Source organism: Mytilus californianus, unplaced genomic scaffold (genome assembly GCF_021869535.1).
Source record: "Mytilus californianus isolate M0D057914Y unplaced genomic scaffold, xbMytCali1.0.p SCAF_15, whole genome shotgun sequence".
Taxonomy (NCBI): domain Eukaryota; kingdom Metazoa; phylum Mollusca; class Bivalvia; order Mytilida; family Mytilidae; genus Mytilus; species Mytilus californianus.
In genome coordinates, this window is record NW_026262637.1 from 9,123,293 (window position 1) to 9,141,279 (window position 17,987).

A 17,987-nucleotide genomic window follows, 5' to 3' on the forward strand; every position below is an offset into this window, starting at 1 on the left:
TACAAGCCTATAGAAAAATGTGTACTTTATACTTGAACATTTGAATTCATTGTTCACCTGTACCCACAAAATCCACAAAAAATGGTATCCAACGAATAATAATGAATCCACAGTAATCAAAGGGACTTCTGCTTTTGCAATAACAAACATTTGTCTTTTAACATAAAGCAATTCATCTTTTTAGAGATAACTGAACATCTGTCTTATATTCTGAGTATTTTCCAAGATACTTAGGAAGAGCGTGAACAGTGAAGTATAACTGTAACAGAAAATCTGAAGAGAAAAGAATATATATTTTACTTTGTAAAAATCTGTCTTACAAAGTTTCACCAAAACTTTATCATTAGAGACTATCATTGAATTGATTCTTTGAAGGAGAATATTTATTTTACCTGATTTGTTTTGTAGGGTCCTTCTCCTTTGAGTGTGGATGGAATTAAAAGTCTGTGGCCAGATGTATACACAACAGGCATGATAGTGTGTAACCAAAAGATCCTCTTAGATCAGTAAGTCTGATTGGTCATAAGCAATACACTAAAGTAATCAGTAATAGGAATTAAAAGTCTGTTTGCACCTGTCCTAAGTCAGGAATCTTATGTTCAGTAGTTGTCGTTTGTTGATATGGTTCATAAGTATTTCTCGTTTCTCTTTTTTTATATAGATTAGACTGTTGGTTTTCCTGTTTGAATGGTTTTACACTAGTAATTTTTGGGGCCCTTTATAGCTTACTGTTTGGTGTGAGCCAAGGCTCTGTGTTGAAGACCGTACTTTGACCTATAATGGTTTACTTTTATAAATTTTGACTTGGATGGAGAGTTGTCTCATTGGCACTCATACCACATCTTCTTATATCTAACAACAGGCATGATAGTGTGTACCCAAAAGATCCTCTCAGATCAGTAAGTCTGATTGGTCATTAGTAATACACTAAAGTAATCAGTAATAGGAATTAAAGTCTGTGGCCAGATGTATACACAACAGGCTGGATAGTGTGTAACCAAAAGATCCTCTTAGATCAGTAAGTCTGATTGGTCATAGGCAATACAACTAAAATCCTTCTAGATCAGGAAGAGTAAGCCTGACAATTAATTAGTAATACATATAAAAAAAATCGTTTTAGATCTGAAGTCATATTGTTATTAAATAAAATACATGTAACAGTGCAGTAAACTTTCATCAGAGCCTTGTTTTTTTCACTTTTAAATCAAATTTTACCATCAAAATTAACTGAAAGTATTTTATAAAATGGATTAAACATGTTAATTACATGTATAATTATTTACTTTGTACACATTGTGACTTGGATGGAAAGTTGTCTCATTGGCACTCATACCACATCTTCTTATTTATATATCATTAGAATTGTATCATTTTGTTATTCAGATTATGAATTCTTTATTGCAGGGAATTGAGTAAATTGACACCAGCTGGAATGAATACTCAATACAAAAGAGATTATTCTGATAGAAGAGGTAGAATGAATTGCTGGCTATTTACATGATTAATTGATTTTTGTTTGCTTTATGTCCAGTGTCAAATATTTCATGCATGTGCAGGATGAGACAAATTATCAATAAATACAATAGGCAGGTTCTATAAGGTAGAATTTGACTGAGGTGAAGGACATGAAATTTGGACTGCCACTGAAATTAGAAATTTTGCCGAGCAACAGGCCACCTATAGACCCCTCATAGAATTGTTGCAAGGGTTTATTTACTCACAGGTCGTGGCCCTCTCTACTACTGGAATTTGATTTAAAGTCCCTGTTCAGACAAGACATGTCTGCAAAATATATACAGTATGCATAGGTAATCAGACCCCACTTTGGCAAGGGTTTTACGACCCATGGATTTTTGTAGTATTCCACAGAGTCCCGTATTCGGACCCATTCCCAATGGCAAAACTTCTACATTTTTTCCCAATTTAGGGAGGAAAAATTTCCAAACGAAATTTTTAGGGACATTTGCCCGCCAGATTGTAAAATATGTTTTCACCTATATTATTCATGACAGTGATGTTTTTTTTGTTCAACCCCTAGCTTAATGCAGAAAATCACAAACAAGTAATGTGAAAAACTGAGTAAAAACATATCCGACTGACAAAATACAACTTCGACAAATGGCCACTGTATACCGGAAATGTAGATAAATGCAATATCTGATCAGATTCTGGCAGCAGATAAGGCTAATTCGGGGTTTGCCGATCAAATATAAAAAATATATTAAAAAAAATATGACGCAGGTGACAAATTATAAACTATTAAATATAAACTCTTGAATTGAAAACTAAAAGATATATAAAAAAGAAAGACGATGGATATATTTTTTACAGAAACTCGAAGACAAAAATAGTCCACAAATGTTCATGTCAAAATCCAATTAAAATGTTACATTCACTTTTCTTTATCACAAATAAATTTGATATTGGATGTTTTTATAATGTAAACACATTACTACAGATCTAGGATGTAATTTCTTCTCAATTTTGAAGGGACAGTAAAAATCTGGAAGGGCAAGTGATTTAGAAAAGTGTTAGCCTGCTTGTCCAGTTAAAAAAAATCTTATTTAGGCTATCCCTGACTTTATTATTTTAAACTGTTACCGTTTTTGAAGGTAAAAAAGGGGGTAAATTCTTATCACATGTGTACAAGAAGATATATGGTATTTTGATACTTAAATTATAAACTTGATTGCCTTGTTGTCGTGTTTAAAAACAAAAAGGACAGGAAAATAAAATTATAAATGGCAATCGTTTTGTTTCTTACTTTATTTTCACAAAAATATATAATTTCTAATGAACTATACACATTAAAACTCACGTCTGGTATATTTGTTGGGTTTTCCCAATTTCCTTGAAAATTGCGTGAAAAAAAACCCAAAACTGCCCAGTGTCCTTTTCCCCAAAATACCAAGAAAAACCCCTGCTGCCGGTCAAAATAAGACCCAAGATATGACCATATTTCTATAACGAAGTCTACCCTTCTATGATTGTAAGTTTTACATGAGGAACACATATCAGTGTTTAAAATTGTTTTTGCATGAAGGCTTTATAAATATATTTTTAGGTCCTCTAAGATTGAGTAATTTATTTCAGTACAATTCATTTTATAATTTATAAGTAAATACACTTTAAAGACGAGACCTGAGATGTATTTAACAATATATGATGATTTTATTTACAGCGGAGAAGTTATGTCGTGAATGCTGTAGAAGATTAGCTACCTGTAAATGTGACAGATGTGAATTCATCTTATGTAAGATCTGTTTTAATCAGGTAAGGAATCTTAATTTTCATCTAATATATTCTTCCAAGAACAGACATCTTTGTGATACCATTTATCATTCAGTTCAGATAACCTTCATCCCTTCACCCCTTTCGGAGTGAAGGTATAATAAACTTTCTAGCTTGTAAACTGAAGGAGGAGTTGGCATCATTCCCAATGAAGGGTACACTTATGTGTTTCAACTCCTACAGTTTTAAACCCACAACCCTCAGACTCTCAAGATGATATCTTGGCTGATATGGAATGAGATCAATGATAATTATGTTTTGCTCATCATTTAGATAAGATAGTTGTCAGGTCTCACTGTCTGTATATAGAGATCTCTATTATTGCATAATTTAACTTTCTTTCAGATTCATGGCTCGTCCAATACTCTCAAACAGCATCAAGCTATACCATTATCACAGGAAGAAAGGTTTGTATTTTATGAAAAAGAGTTCAAGTTTGTTGCATTAAGAAATCTTAACACAGGAATACTTTGGATGAAGTAAAATTCATTCAAGTTTAAAAGAGTAAAAGTTATTCAATTAACTATAGTCCCTGCTTTCTGAAGTGTTCAGTATATAGTGATGGGGGTGTCGGTTTGTTGGGTTTGTCCCTCCATTCCACTTTTGTATCCTTTGCTGCTCCTGAACTGCTTGACATAATTTTGTGAATTTATGTTTTTCCCCTCTGATTTTTGAAACTGGTTATATATTATGTGATATATGGATGCTTTTTCAGAATCCTCACCATAAAATGCCATTGTGATTTTTATCCAAATTATTTTTAGATTATTTTTGGGGTTTCTCCATAACTAATTGCTTTATCTGTGTGTTTACCCATTTTGTAACTGCAATTCCTCCCAAACCCTGTGTTACAATTTATTGAAACTTTCTCAAAGTCTTACTCCAATGATGTACTTTGCATCTCATATTTGTTTTTTCATCTAAATGATTTTGAGGGTTAACTTTAGTATTACATGACATACTTGCTAACTTCTCAAAATCCCCATTTGGTATTTTAAGCACAATATAACTGAATGCATCTCTTTATAATATACATGTCAGTGTCATAAATCCTGTATACTATGGTTTAAAAAAAAATATACAAACAAAAATATTGAACTCCAAGGTAAATTCAAAAAGGGGGGAGTCCATAAAAAACTGACAAAACCAAACGTTCGACTATATCAACCAATAGAGCGACAAGAAAACAACTGTCATTCTTGACTTGGTACAAGCATTTTCTGAAGAATTTGAATGAGTATATGTGTACTTGTATGCAATTTTAACTTTTTAAATGCCTGTTTGAGGTATTGAAGTTATATAATAGAGGATTTCAAGAGTCAGGTCAACATCCATCATAAACCTGGGTAATTTTGCCAGTCTACTGATGTCTTTTGAAAACAGCTTAAATAACTTAAATCTTAGATCATTGAAATAAAATCTATCAGTAAAAAGGAAATGCATGAAAATGAACAGTTTTGTTGAACATGTTGAAAACAATCATAACCAACTCCTTTTTCTGTGGAACCATATACATGTACCAAATCTAATGTTTTGCTTGATATATAAGTGGATCAATAAACTCTATCAAGGGAACATTTGTGTGAAGAACAAGATTTGTATTTTTGCAGTAGTAACACTATTTGCCAGTTAGAAGTGTCATCTACATGTGCCATACATGATGGAAAACTGATAGAATATTATTGTGAAGATGACCACACACCTGTTTGTTCACGATGTGTTATCACGGGAGAACATAAAAACCATTCTATATTGTCTATGGAGGAAAAGGTAAGGAATATGTGTGTCTCATATAAGTCACCTGTCTGTTCACGATGTATTATCACTGGAGAACATAAAAACCACTCTATACTGTCTTTGGAAGAAAAGGTAAGAAATATCAGTACCTCTTAAAACACACCTGTCTGTTGTCAATCTAAAATAGAACATCAAAACTACTATATATATTCATCTTGCAAGAATAGATACTTTTATCTCTTAGAACACATCCTTTACTTGATAATTTATTTTAAAGAGATTTTAGCATTAATTGTGGAAGTAAAAGTATAAAGATTTGCTTCACCTAGCCTTGTTATATTCCTCATATACACTCAATGGGTAGCATTAATACAATGTTATAGGCAATATCACCTCGGGTAGTAAAAGAAAAAGTTTGCATGCACTTCATCACTTAAATCAGTCCTTTCTTATATATTATTTTTATCAAAGCCATTCTTGAAGTTATTAATGTTTGTGGGTTGTTAACTTTTGTGTATTTCATCAGTCAAGGATATAACTCTATAGGGCTATCAGAGAAAAATAACATACATTTGTTATTGTGGACTGAAAAGGCAAAGAACTGTGATAACATATGTATGTTACATGTTTCAAAGGGACAATATACATCATTAGTTTTGTTAAAATGTATACAAGTTCTATTGATATTACTATTGTCTTTATGTATACTTAACTATAGAAAGATATATCAGTTCATAGTTTGCCAATCATGCATAGTACACCTATGTTATTACAGAAAAAATATTCCTGTAATAACTAAAGGGTGTTATTACAGCTTCACTACATCACTCCAAAGTATTTGCTCAGACATACATCATGCTTAATTACAATGTATTTTAATTTATTGTAAGAAATAATGATCAGAGCATGTAATGAGGTTCTGCACAAGCTTCCCAGTAATTCCCAAGTGTCTCATATAATATGTTACATGCCTTTAATAACTAAGCCTTGTTATAACAGCCAAGTTTATCCCTAAAAAGCCTTGTCTTATTGATTGAGGTTAATGAAAAATGTATTGATTTAATTCAAAAATTAGTTATCAAGGCTATGCATTTAGTTTCTGTGCAAAGTTTCAAGAGTTCCCTAGAGCCCTATAAAAATTAAAATATTTATGATTTATTTTACAAATAACAAACATATGTTATTACAGATTTAGAAAATTTAAGGATTAAAGAGTAGACAACTCATGAAAGTATCTGTAATAACACATGCAAGTTATTTTCTGTAATAACCCTATAGAGTTATATCCCTGACTGTTCATGGTTCCTTAACTCCATATCACAAATGAGATACCCAATGCAATATTCACAAATTTAAAAATCCACAAACCAAAGATGTTTCACAAACCACTCAATTTTATACCTAAGAATATCACTTGCACAGTAAGTGATTATTTTTATCAAACCAGTAAAAAAATTCAGTAATTTTGCATTTTCAGAATAAAGTGGTCTTCTCAGAAATGGAACCAGCTATGCAGACTGCTAATAGAGTTATTAAAAAGTTGAAAAAGGCAGAGAAGGTAATTATATCATGTATAGGTTGAAATGTGTGGATTTGGTAAAAAAGAAATTTAAAAGTTATCCTGCATGTAAGTGGTAACTACCAAAAAATATGGTTTGAGGACAAAGTAATGAGGTTTTTGTAGTAATTTTTTTACGACCGCAAAAATTGAAAATTTTTTGGTCGTATATTGGTATGACGTTGGCGTATTCGTCGTCGTTGTCGTTGTTGGCGTCGTCCGAAGACACATTGGTTTTCGCACTCTAACTTTAGTTTAAGTGAATGGATCTCCATGAAATTTTACCATAAGGTTCAATACCACGAAAGGAAGGTTGGGATTGATTTTGGGGGTTATGGTACCAACAGTTAAGGAATTAGGGGCCAAAAAGAGGCCAAAAATAAGCATTTTTGTAACTTCCAGACAATAACTTGTGTGTAAGTGTATGGATCTCTCTGATATTGTACCACAAGGTTCCATATCACAAATGGAAGGCTGTAATTGATTTTGGGGGTAATTGCCTCAAAATTTTAGGAATTAGGGGCCAAAAAAGGGGCAAAAAACAAGCATTTTTCTAGTTTCATGACAATAACTTGTGTGTAAGTGTTTGGATATTTCTGAAATTGTACTACAAGGTTCCATATCACAAAGGGAAAGCTGGAATTGAGTTTGGGGGTAATTGCCCTAAACGTTTAGGAATTGGGGGCCAAAAAGGGGCCAAAAATAAGCATTTTTCTAGTTTCCAGACTATAACTTGTGTTCAAGTGTATGGATCTCTCTGAAATTGTACTGCAAGGTACCATACCACAAAGGGAAGGCTGGGTTTGAGTTTGGGGGTGATGAATCATAATGGGGTTCAAAAAATTTGGGGGGGGGGGGGGGATTTTTTTTTTCTTTTTTTCCCTTTTTTTTTTCTTTTAAAATTTTCCATTTTAAGTTGGTTATTTCTGATTTATATTTAAAAGCAAATAATAATGATATGGTAGGAGATACACACCAAACAGGATGTGTAAATTATTATATAATAAGTATTGTGCAATAGCAAGAAATTTTCAATTCCACAGTATTGCACAATAGCAAGAAATCTTCAATTGCACAGTATTGCGCAATAGCAAGAAATCTTCAATTGCACAGTATTGCGCAATAGCAAGAAATATCCAATAGCACAATATTGCGCAATAGCAAGAAATTGTCAATTGTACAGTATTGCGCAATAGCAAGAAATATTCAATTGCACAGTATTGTGCAAAAGAAGATACTTCGTATAAATTGCTTATTTCTTGATCAATTTCAATGGGGTTTTATTCTTGAATTCTTGGGGTTCTTTAATATCCTGAATCTAACCGTGTATTAAGTTTTTGGATTTTGGGCCCTGTTTTTAAATTGGTCCACATTGAGGTCCAAAGGGTCCAAAATTTAACTTTGTTTGATTTCATCAAAAATTGAATTATTGGGGTTCTTTGATATGCCGAATCTAACCGTGTATTTAGATTCTTAATTTTTGGTTCCGTTTTCAAATTGGTCTACATTAAGGTCCAAAGGGTCCAAAATTAAACTTAGTTTGATTTTAACAAAAATTGAATATATGGGGTTCTTTGATATGCTGAATCTGACCATGTATTTAGATTTTTGATTTTTGGGCCCCGTTATCATTTTTGTCCACATTGAGGTCAAAAGGGTCTAAAATAAAACTTTGTTTGATTTCATCAAAAATTGAATTCTTGGGGTTCTTTGATATGCTGAATATAACCATGTATTTAGATTTTGGATATTGGACCATAATAGGTGAATGTCCAATTTAAAATTTTAAAGTTCTTAGACCACATTCATTCTGTGTCAGAAACCTATGCTGTGTCAAATATTTAATCACAATCCAAATTCAGAGCTGTATCAAGCTTGAATGTTGTGTCCATACTTGCCCCAACTGTTCAGGGTTCGACCTCTGCGGTCGTATCAAGCTGCGCCCTGCGGAGCATTTTATTCAGATTTCATTGAGCTTAGTTATTTAACCGCTGTCTTTGTGTTCAAACATTTAAGAGTTTGTTGTTATATACACATAAGAACTTGTATAAAAAACAAATGATAGGTTTTACTCATAAAATGTTAGAGAGGTATTTGAAAATAAGGAAAGGAAATATGATATGTTTTCTATAAATATGTTCCTATCACTAAATTCGTCATACTTAAAAACTTTGATATCAAGTTGCTATACATTTCTTGCCCATCACCCTAGTCTCCATGTACTATTTTTCTGATTTTCTCTGTCACAATGTATTATTTTCAGTCTCTATCAGGGTTATTACCTGATATGAAGGGAGAAACCACAGACGTCATACAAGAGATCAATACCTACTACACAGGTCTACATGGAGTCTTACAAGCAAGGGAGAAACAGCTCATACAGCAAGTATATGATGCATTTAAAGCAGGAGTGGAACCATTGTATGACCTGGTATGTATACATGATAATATATTTCACCATCATTTGATGGTTTTATGGTAGTGTGGATTTATTATTCTTGGAATACCAATCTTCATTTGAATATGTAAAGGAAGAAAATTGTTAAATGTACATATTCTCTGTAGGCTTGTATGCAGACTTATCAATACGACAATGAAAGTACGATTTTCCTGAAGCTACGAAAAAATAAAAGAATCCACAGAAATTTTAATTCAATGAAGAAATACAAGCTGGTGATGGATTAATATTTTTTTTTTAGATTTGACTACAAATTTTAATACAAGTTATTTGGTATGATGTATATAAATTATCTCTTATTTAGGGTAATGTCACAGTCATTATCTTTATACTCCCTGATAAAACAAAATTATAATTAAGCTGTGGTACATAGGTATCACTATCTATTTGCCTGTCTTTCCATGTGCCTTGTAAGCTCCAAAATGGCCAATAATTGTTGTCTTACATGCTAAAGGGGAGATAATCAAACTTACTTATTTCACAATTACAATGTGTGGTATCTCATAAGCTATCTAACAAGCATATGATATATGAGGTATGATTGAAAACCTAAGAATATACACTGTATTCTGGATTGTTTTCTTGTTATCAGTAAACACCTACTTTTTTTTCAGAAACAAGAAATGCAGGACAATTTAAAGCAGTTAGAAAATGCAGTTAAAGGTAAAGGTCGTCATATATGGTAGAACCTGATTTAACGTGTATATCCTCAAAATGGGTTCCTGTTTATGACAGATTGTGAGATAAGTTTTGAAAAATTGTTCTTCCTTGTAGCTATTGCTGTTCAATTTATCTGGTTTACATATACACAAGTATAACTGTATTCAAACATAATTTTAAAACAGTAAATTTAGTTATTCTCAGGATGAAATATGAGAAACAGACAGCTCCTTCAATGTTCAGGTGCTCTTTTTAATTTCTGTAATGGAAAAACAAAATGATAATGTATATTAATTCATGACAATAAATTCCTGCATGCACCTGGCAAAACCAAAAGCTGAAGAACTGTGCTTTCATTATGGTTCTTCAAGTTAAAGTCACAGTCATGCCCTCAATAGAGCTAAAAGCTTGTTTCAGATGGCTCCTGGTACCCTTTGAGCAAAGTTATTTACTAGATCTATTTGAAATTCAATTAAGGTTATTATTATTATTATTACAGGCATTTTTAAAGTACATTATACATGTACAACAATACAATTTCTCTGAGCACTTTACATGTTAAATTATACACACAAATTCATACATACACGAAACTACAAAGTAAAAAAAAATTATACATTAAAAAGCATACAAAATCAAATCAAATATAAAAAAAATTAGACTCTGAAAACTTCACCAAATTGAATGAAAAATGGATTAAAAATTATCAATGAATTAGTAAAAATCTCAAAATTTATTTATCTCAAAATTTATTGTATAAACTAAATGATATAAATGAACTTAGAATTTGATTAGTATTAGACTTATCTTTCGAAATTGCTGAAAGCTACTACTTCGTATTCATAAAATATGTTACCAAAAGATGACTCATAGTAAAAAGTTATATACAAAAACACAAGAAATCAAATTAAAAAGTATAAAATATTATTGCAATTTGCATTTACTTTAATTAAGAAAGTGGCCGCAAATAATTTTTATTACTAATTATATATGTTGTTTTATCTAATAGCTGGCCATCGAGTTCTGAGTAACAGTGATGAGGTGGTATTAAATGCCAAAGACATTCTACAACAACTACAACGGTCGAGAGAAATTCCCTGTATAGTGGAACCTAAACAACAAGAATCTTCTGAAAGAATAAGGTTAACTAATATATCTTTTTACACAAATGCAGAGTTGTTAGAAAAATTTGTTTGATGTAGTAGCATTGTTAAGATTTATAATTTCTATTTGAAATATACATGGAATAAAGGCATTTTTGTCGAGCCTGCGACTTTTGTCGCAGAAAGCTCAACATAGGGATAGTGATCCGGGGGCGGCGTTAGCTAACTTAAAAAAAGCTTTATATTTTAGAAGCTAGAAGACCTGGATGCTTCATACTTTGTATATAGATGCCTTATGTTACGAAGTTTCCGTCTGTCATATGTCCATTGTCCTTGACCTCATTTTCATGGTTCAGTGACTACTTGGAAAAAAAAGTCAACATTTTTTGTAATGTTAATTTCTTATTATGAGTAATAGGATAACTATATTTAGTATGTGTGTACCTTGCAAGGTCCTCATGCCCGTCAGACAATTTTCATTTGACCTCGTCCTCATTTCATGGATCAGTGAACAAGGTTAAGTTTTCGTGGTCAAGTCCATATATCAGATACTATAAGCAGTAGGTCTACTATATTTGGTATATGGAATGATTGTAAGGTGTACATGTCCAACTGGTAGGTGTCATCTTACCTTGACCTCATTTTCATGGTTCAGTGGTCAAAGTTAAGTTTTTGAGTTTTGGTCTTTTTAGCTCACCGGGGCCCAAAGGGCCCCATGTGAGCTTATGCCATTAGTTGGCGTCTGTCATCGTCTGTCTCTGTCGTCGTTGTCTGTCGTCGTAAACTATTTCAAAAATCTTCTCCTCTGAAACTACTGGGCCAAATACCTTCAAACTTTAACTAAATGTTCCTGATGGTATCTAGTTTATAAATTGTATCCGAAGTTTTGATCCATCGACAAATCTGCCATGTGGTAAAATTGTTCAATTGGTCAAGATCTATCAGCTCTGAAATTTTCAGACGAATCGAACAACCCTTTGTTGGGTTGCTGCCACCGAATTGGTAGTTTTAACAAAATTTTGCAGTTTTTTGTTATTATTTTGAATATTACTATAGATATATGTAAACTGTAAGCAGCAATAATGTTCAGCAAAGTAAGATCTACAAAAAAGTTAATATGACCAAAATTGTCAATTGACCCCTTAAGGAGTTATTGCCTTTTAAAGACAATTTTACACAATTTGTTCATCAAGTTTGCTAACATTTAAAAGTCTTCTCCTCTTAAATACAGGTGAGCGATTCAGGCTCTTGAGAGCCTCTTGTTTTCTAATACTATATGCAATAGGTCAACTATAAATGGTGTATGGAAATATTTTATGATGTACATGTCAGTCTCACAGGTTTTATTTGACCTTGACCTCATTTTCACGGTTCATTTCTCAGTGTTAAGTTTTTGTGTATGGTCAGTTTTTCTTCAACTATAAGCAATAGATCAACTATATTTGATGTATGGAAGGATTGTAAGGTGTATATGTCTGTCTGGCAGGTATCATCTGACCTTGACCTCATTTTCATGGTTCATTGGTCAATGTTAAGTTTTCATGGTTAAGTTTGTTTCTTAGATACTATAAGCAATAGGTCAACTATATTTAATGCCTAAATTGATTGTAAGGTGTACATGTCTGTCTGGCATGGTTCATCTGACCTTGACCTCATTTTCATGGTTCATTGGTCAATGTTAAGTTTTCTTGTTTAAGACTGTATCTTAGAAACAATAAGCAATAGGTCAACTATGTTTGGTTTATCTGACCTTGACCTCATTTTTTTGGATCATGTTAAGTTTTATGTGTTACTTGTAGTAAAGCTTTGTATTTAGGACTATCAACATAAAATCAATGGTTAGTAAAGAAGGCGAAACATTTCAGCGTGTGCACTCTTGTTGTTTTTGATACTGACTCCATCTGCAAGAATATCAAGCAGACCCACAAGGACGAGCTGATGGAGCCAGTATCAAGAACCAAAATGCCATTTGAAGATACTTCTAAATTAATATGTATATACCAGACTGTCCATCTGCAGCTGAATCAAGAAAGGTATCACTTCCATGCAATCTAAAGTAAATTAGTTATCCATTCCATTTATTAAATGGCTCACAGGTTAGAAGGAGCGATTGTTATTGGTGTCTATAGATCAATGCACAGTGTTGATATGTCTCGTATTGGCACCAACACTTCAGTGAATTGAAACTCTGTACATTTAATGCAAGAAAAACAATATGAAAAATTACTTGTTATTTACAAATTGAAGAATATGAAAAGAAGAATCTGTCATCACATGGTCATGTTGTTTGCAACTTTTATGTGTTACTTCATTTTAATTAGATTTTCCCTTAATATTTGTTGTAGATTTGAAAAAGATCACAAACTGATGGAAGAAATTATTGGACATGGTCTCATCACTGGTACAGTCCCTTCAAAGTAAGTCAGTCAAAAGTTTATTTTAGCTCTAACAGTCAAATTGATTCCAGGTAGTTGGGAGGGATATTTGCTTATCAGTAAGGCTTGAATCAAAACATTTTGGAGTGCCAAATGAAATATGAAGTTGAAGAGCATTGAAAATCAAAAATGTTTGGACTGGTTATACATGTACCATCGAGTACGAAATATCAACTTAGCAGTGGCATTGACCAAGTTTTTAAAAAAACATAAAAGATACCAGGTTTATAATTTGTTACACCAGACACATGTTTCATTATAAGACTCATCATTGGCACAGGAATCAAAACAGCTTGGAGTTCAAATTAAATCTGTTAGATATAGGGTAGATACTTACCGTTCAAAGCTAGGAAAACTGCTAGAAAATTGTGTAAAAGGGAGCCAATATATGGTGTTATTTTAAGAAACTTTTAATTGACAAAAACTATTTTACATTTAGCATTAATTAATTAAGACATCTATATATACATTTGATTAAACCTGATCTGTATTTTTTTCAGAGCTGCCTGTTTTACTCTGTCAGATAAGCCTGAATGTCTTGTGTTTGATGATACAGATAGTACTGGTACTCAGACACCTTCTGATTCAGTCAGTGTGGTATCCAGAGTATCAGAAGATGTTATTGTAGAGGGTATGTATGACTAATGTACCCACTGATTCTGTCAGTGTGGTATCAAGAGTATTAGAGGATGTTATTGTAGAGGGTATGTATGACTAATGTACACAGTGATTCAGTCAGTGTGGTATCCAGAATATCAGAGGATGTTATTGTAGAGGGTATGTATGACTAATGTACCCACTGATTCAGTCAGTGTGGTATCCAGAGTATCAGAGGATGTTATTGTAGAGGGTATGTATGACTAATGTACCCACTGATTCAGTCAGTGTGGTATCCAGAATATCAGAGGATGTTATTGTAGAGGGTATGTATGACTAATGTACCCACTGATTCAGTCAGTGTGGTATCCAGAGTATCAGAGGATGTTATTGTAGAGGGTATGTATGACTAATGTACCCACTGATTCAGTCAGTGTGGTATCCAAAGTATCAGAGGATGTTATTGTAGAGGGTATGTATGACTAATGTACACAGTGATTCAGTCAGTGTGGTATTCAGAATATCAGAGGATGTTATTGTAGAGGGTATGTATGACTAATGTACCCACTGATTCAGTCAGTGTGGTATCCAGAGTATCAGAGGATGTTATTGTAGAGGGTATGTATGACTAATGTACACAGTGATTCAGTCAGTGTGGTATCCAGAATATCAGAGGATGTTATTGTAGAGGGTATGTATGACTAAGGTACACAGTGATTCAGTCAGTGTGGTAACCAGAGTATCAGAGGATGTTATTGTAGAGGGTATGTATGACTAATGTACCCACTGATTCAGTCAGTGTGGTATCTGAGGATATTATTGTAGAGGGTATGTATGACTAATGTACACAGTGATTCAGTCAGTGTGGTATCCAGAATATCAGAGGATGTTATTGTAGAGGGTATGTATGACTAAGGTACACAGTGATTCAGTCAGTGTGGAAACCAGAGTATCAGAGGATGTTATTGTAGAGGGTATGTATGACTAATGTACCCACTGATTCAGTCAGTGTGGTATCTGAGGATATTATTGTAGAGGGTATGTATGACTAATGTACACAGTGATTCAGTCAGTGTGGTAACCAGAGTATCAGAGGATGTTATTGTAGAGGGTATGTATGACTTATGTACCCACTGATTCAGTCAGTGTGGTATCTGAGGATGTTATTGTAGAGGGTATGTATGACTAATGTACACACTGATTCAGTCAATGTGGTATCCAGAGTATCAGTGGTTGTTATTGTAGAGGGTATGTATGACTTATGTACCCACTGATTCAGTCAGTGTGGTATCTGAGGATGTTATTGTAGAATGTATGTATGAATAATGTACCCACTGATTCAGTCAGTGTGGTATCCAGAGTATCAGTGTATGTTATTGTAGAGGGTATGTATGACTTATGTACCCACTGATTCAGTCAGTGTGGTATCTGAGGATGTTATTGTAGAATGTATGTATGAATAATGTACCCACTGATTCAGTCAGTGTGGTATCCAGAGTATCAGTGTATGTTATTGTAGAGGGTATGTATGACTTATGTACCCACTGATTCAGTCAGTGTGGTATCAGTGGTTGTTATTGTAGAGGGTATGTATGACTTATGTACCCACTGATTCAGTCAGTGTGGTATCTGATGATGTTATTGTAGAGGGTATGTATGACTAATGTACCCACTGATTCAGTCAATGTGGTATCCAGAGTATCTGAGGATGTTATTGTAGAGGGTATGTATGACTAATGTACCCACTGATTCAGTCAATGTGGTATCCAGAGTATCTGAGGATGTTATTGTAGAGGGTATGTATGACTAAGGTGTGATTTGTCAGTGTTTCTTTCTAGAGGGTTGGAGGATGTTATTGTAGAGGGTATGTACAACTAAGGTGTGATTTGTCAGTGTTTTGTTTCTAGAGGGTTGGAGGATGTTATTGTAGAGGGTATGTTCAACTAAGGTGTGATTTGTCAATGTTTGTTTCTAGAGGTTTGGAGGATGTTATTGTAGAGGGTATGTACAACTAAGGTGTGATTTGTCAGTGTTTCTTTCTAGAGGGTTGGAGGATGTTATTGTAGAGGGTATGTACAACTAAGGTGTGATTTGTCAGTGTTTGTTTCTAGAGGGTTGGAGGATGCTATTGTAGAGGGTATGTACAACTAAGGTGTGATTTGTCAGTGTTTGTTTCTAGAGGGTTGGAGGATGCTATTGTAGAGGGTATGTACAACTAAGGTATGATTTGTAGGTGTTTGTTTCTAGAGGGTTGGAGGATGTTATTGCAAAAGTTTTGACTCGAGGTATATTTTTCACATTGACCTTTTTTTCAAATCTGCAAACAGTACCACTTGATATTGATTGGGTGGCTAACATGATGACATTGGTGGCATCTCATTAGAAACCCTATGGAGAACCATATTTTCATCATCTTGAAAATACATCACCAATTTTAACCAAACTTTACTGGAATAATGTTTGAAATCACATTAAGAAATATTCCACATTTCATTCTGATTGCATTAAAGGCATTTGCTGGCAGAGGTAATATTTGATTCTGATTTGCATGTGTTAAAAAATCCCTTAATCCATATAGAGAGCAAATTATTTGAAACTTAAGGGTATTGATGATTTCAAAACCATTTACAAAAGATCATCTTATAGCATTGGTGGCAAACATAGTGGTGTAGGTGGCACAGAATTCCTACTGAAACCCTATGGAAATTAAGTTATCATCTTCTCTAAATCCACTTGCCCAGTTGTAAGTATTGATTGCAGGATTTATACATGAAAGGTCCTCTACAAATTGTTGAATTGGAGATTCTGATCAGACGAAAAGCATGGCCACCAGAAGCAATCTGATTCTAAGTGACCTTGTTATACCCCACCTACGATAGTAGAGGGGCATTATGTTTTTTGGTCTGTGCATCTGGTGTTTCGTTCCTTTGTCCGTTCGTTCGTTAGTTCGTCCATCCATTCGTCCGTCTGTCCCACCTCAGGTTAAAGTTTTTGGTCAAGGTAATTTTTGATGAAGTTGAAGCCCAATCAACTTGAAACTTAGTACACATGTTCCCTATGATATGATCTTTCTAATTTTAATGCCAAATTAGAGTTTTGACCCCAACTTCATGGTCCACTGAACATGGAAAATGATAGTGCGAGCAGGGCATCCGTGTACTATGGACACATTCTTGTTCATAATATATTCTTATTAGAAACTACATTTGGATGTTTTGTTACTTTAGCTGATTAATATGCAGTAAGAAATGTAATGAATTATCTTGCTTATTTAAAAATAATCTCTTATGATTACTGTTTGCTTATGTAATTTCTTGTTACAATGCCTAGTTATGTGTATTAAATTTTCGTGGGGGTTTATTCACTTTTTTTTGCCATTTCAACTTGGTGCAAAAATTCTGTCACACAGTTATAAAGTATGTGAGTTTAACTGTCCTACAATTCTTCTAATCAGAGCAAGGCTAATAGCTTGCACCAAATATAGTATAAGTTCGTAACTTTAAAATCTTTATTACAGTCTTACCAAACTGATGGTCCATATGCATATTGTAACATTTAAAATTGTATAAATATAGTATAGAAAATAATCTCTGAAATATTGATAATAGAGTTTAAATTTTTATTAAGAACCTGCTTAACTTATGACCTTTTACTGTTTTAGGAGAACAATCTGTAGATAATTCTCAAGGAAGTACCAGGAGTATGACCCCTGACCTTGATATTATTCCATCAAAGGAGAAGATCAGAGGTAAACACTTTTTATGTATTCTCCCATCAAAGGATGAAATTATCTCATCTAAATATTACCTTTAAAAAAGAAAGTCAGTTTTTACTCAGAAAGATGGATCGTACTTTTCATATAAATATGATCACATCAAAGAAAGATAGAGGTAGATGGAATTGTCCTAGGAAGAATGATATAAATACCTTTCTCTAATTCTTCGTCAATTTATCCCCTTCTGCACCCATTGTATAAAAAAAAATTAATCAACGTGTGGTTCGTTTGATCTCAGTTCTTCATTGGTTAAAATCTGATTATGACGTCGAATTTTCTTGCTTTCCTCTGAATTTCTTATTGTGACGGCATGAAAAAAGGCGACCATGCCTGATGACGTCACATAGAAAGAACACATCTTTTTGCAGATCAT

The 17,987-nt window shown here is 33.3% G+C and overlaps 1 protein-coding gene across 1 annotated transcript in view; it reads left to right on the forward strand.

Moving 5' to 3' along the window:
• LOC127725343 (RING finger protein 17-like) overlaps positions 1 to 17,987 on the forward strand; it is a 69,935-nt gene that overhangs the window by 4,857 nt on the left and 47,091 nt on the right. Inside the window, exons 3-14 of the mRNA XM_052232274.1 lie at positions 409 to 506; positions 1,405 to 1,472; positions 3,182 to 3,273; positions 3,637 to 3,698; positions 4,902 to 5,061; positions 6,506 to 6,586; positions 8,850 to 9,017; positions 9,659 to 9,707; positions 10,714 to 10,846; positions 13,153 to 13,224; positions 13,743 to 13,873; positions 17,501 to 17,587. Coding sequence (XP_052088234.1) covers positions 409 to 506; positions 1,405 to 1,472; positions 3,182 to 3,273; positions 3,637 to 3,698; positions 4,902 to 5,061; positions 6,506 to 6,586; positions 8,850 to 9,017; positions 9,659 to 9,707; positions 10,714 to 10,846; positions 13,153 to 13,224; positions 13,743 to 13,873; positions 17,501 to 17,587 — 1,201 coding nt within the window. The remainder of the gene's footprint in view (positions 1 to 408; positions 507 to 1,404; positions 1,473 to 3,181; positions 3,274 to 3,636; positions 3,699 to 4,901; positions 5,062 to 6,505; positions 6,587 to 8,849; positions 9,018 to 9,658; positions 9,708 to 10,713; positions 10,847 to 13,152; positions 13,225 to 13,742; positions 13,874 to 17,500; positions 17,588 to 17,987) is intronic.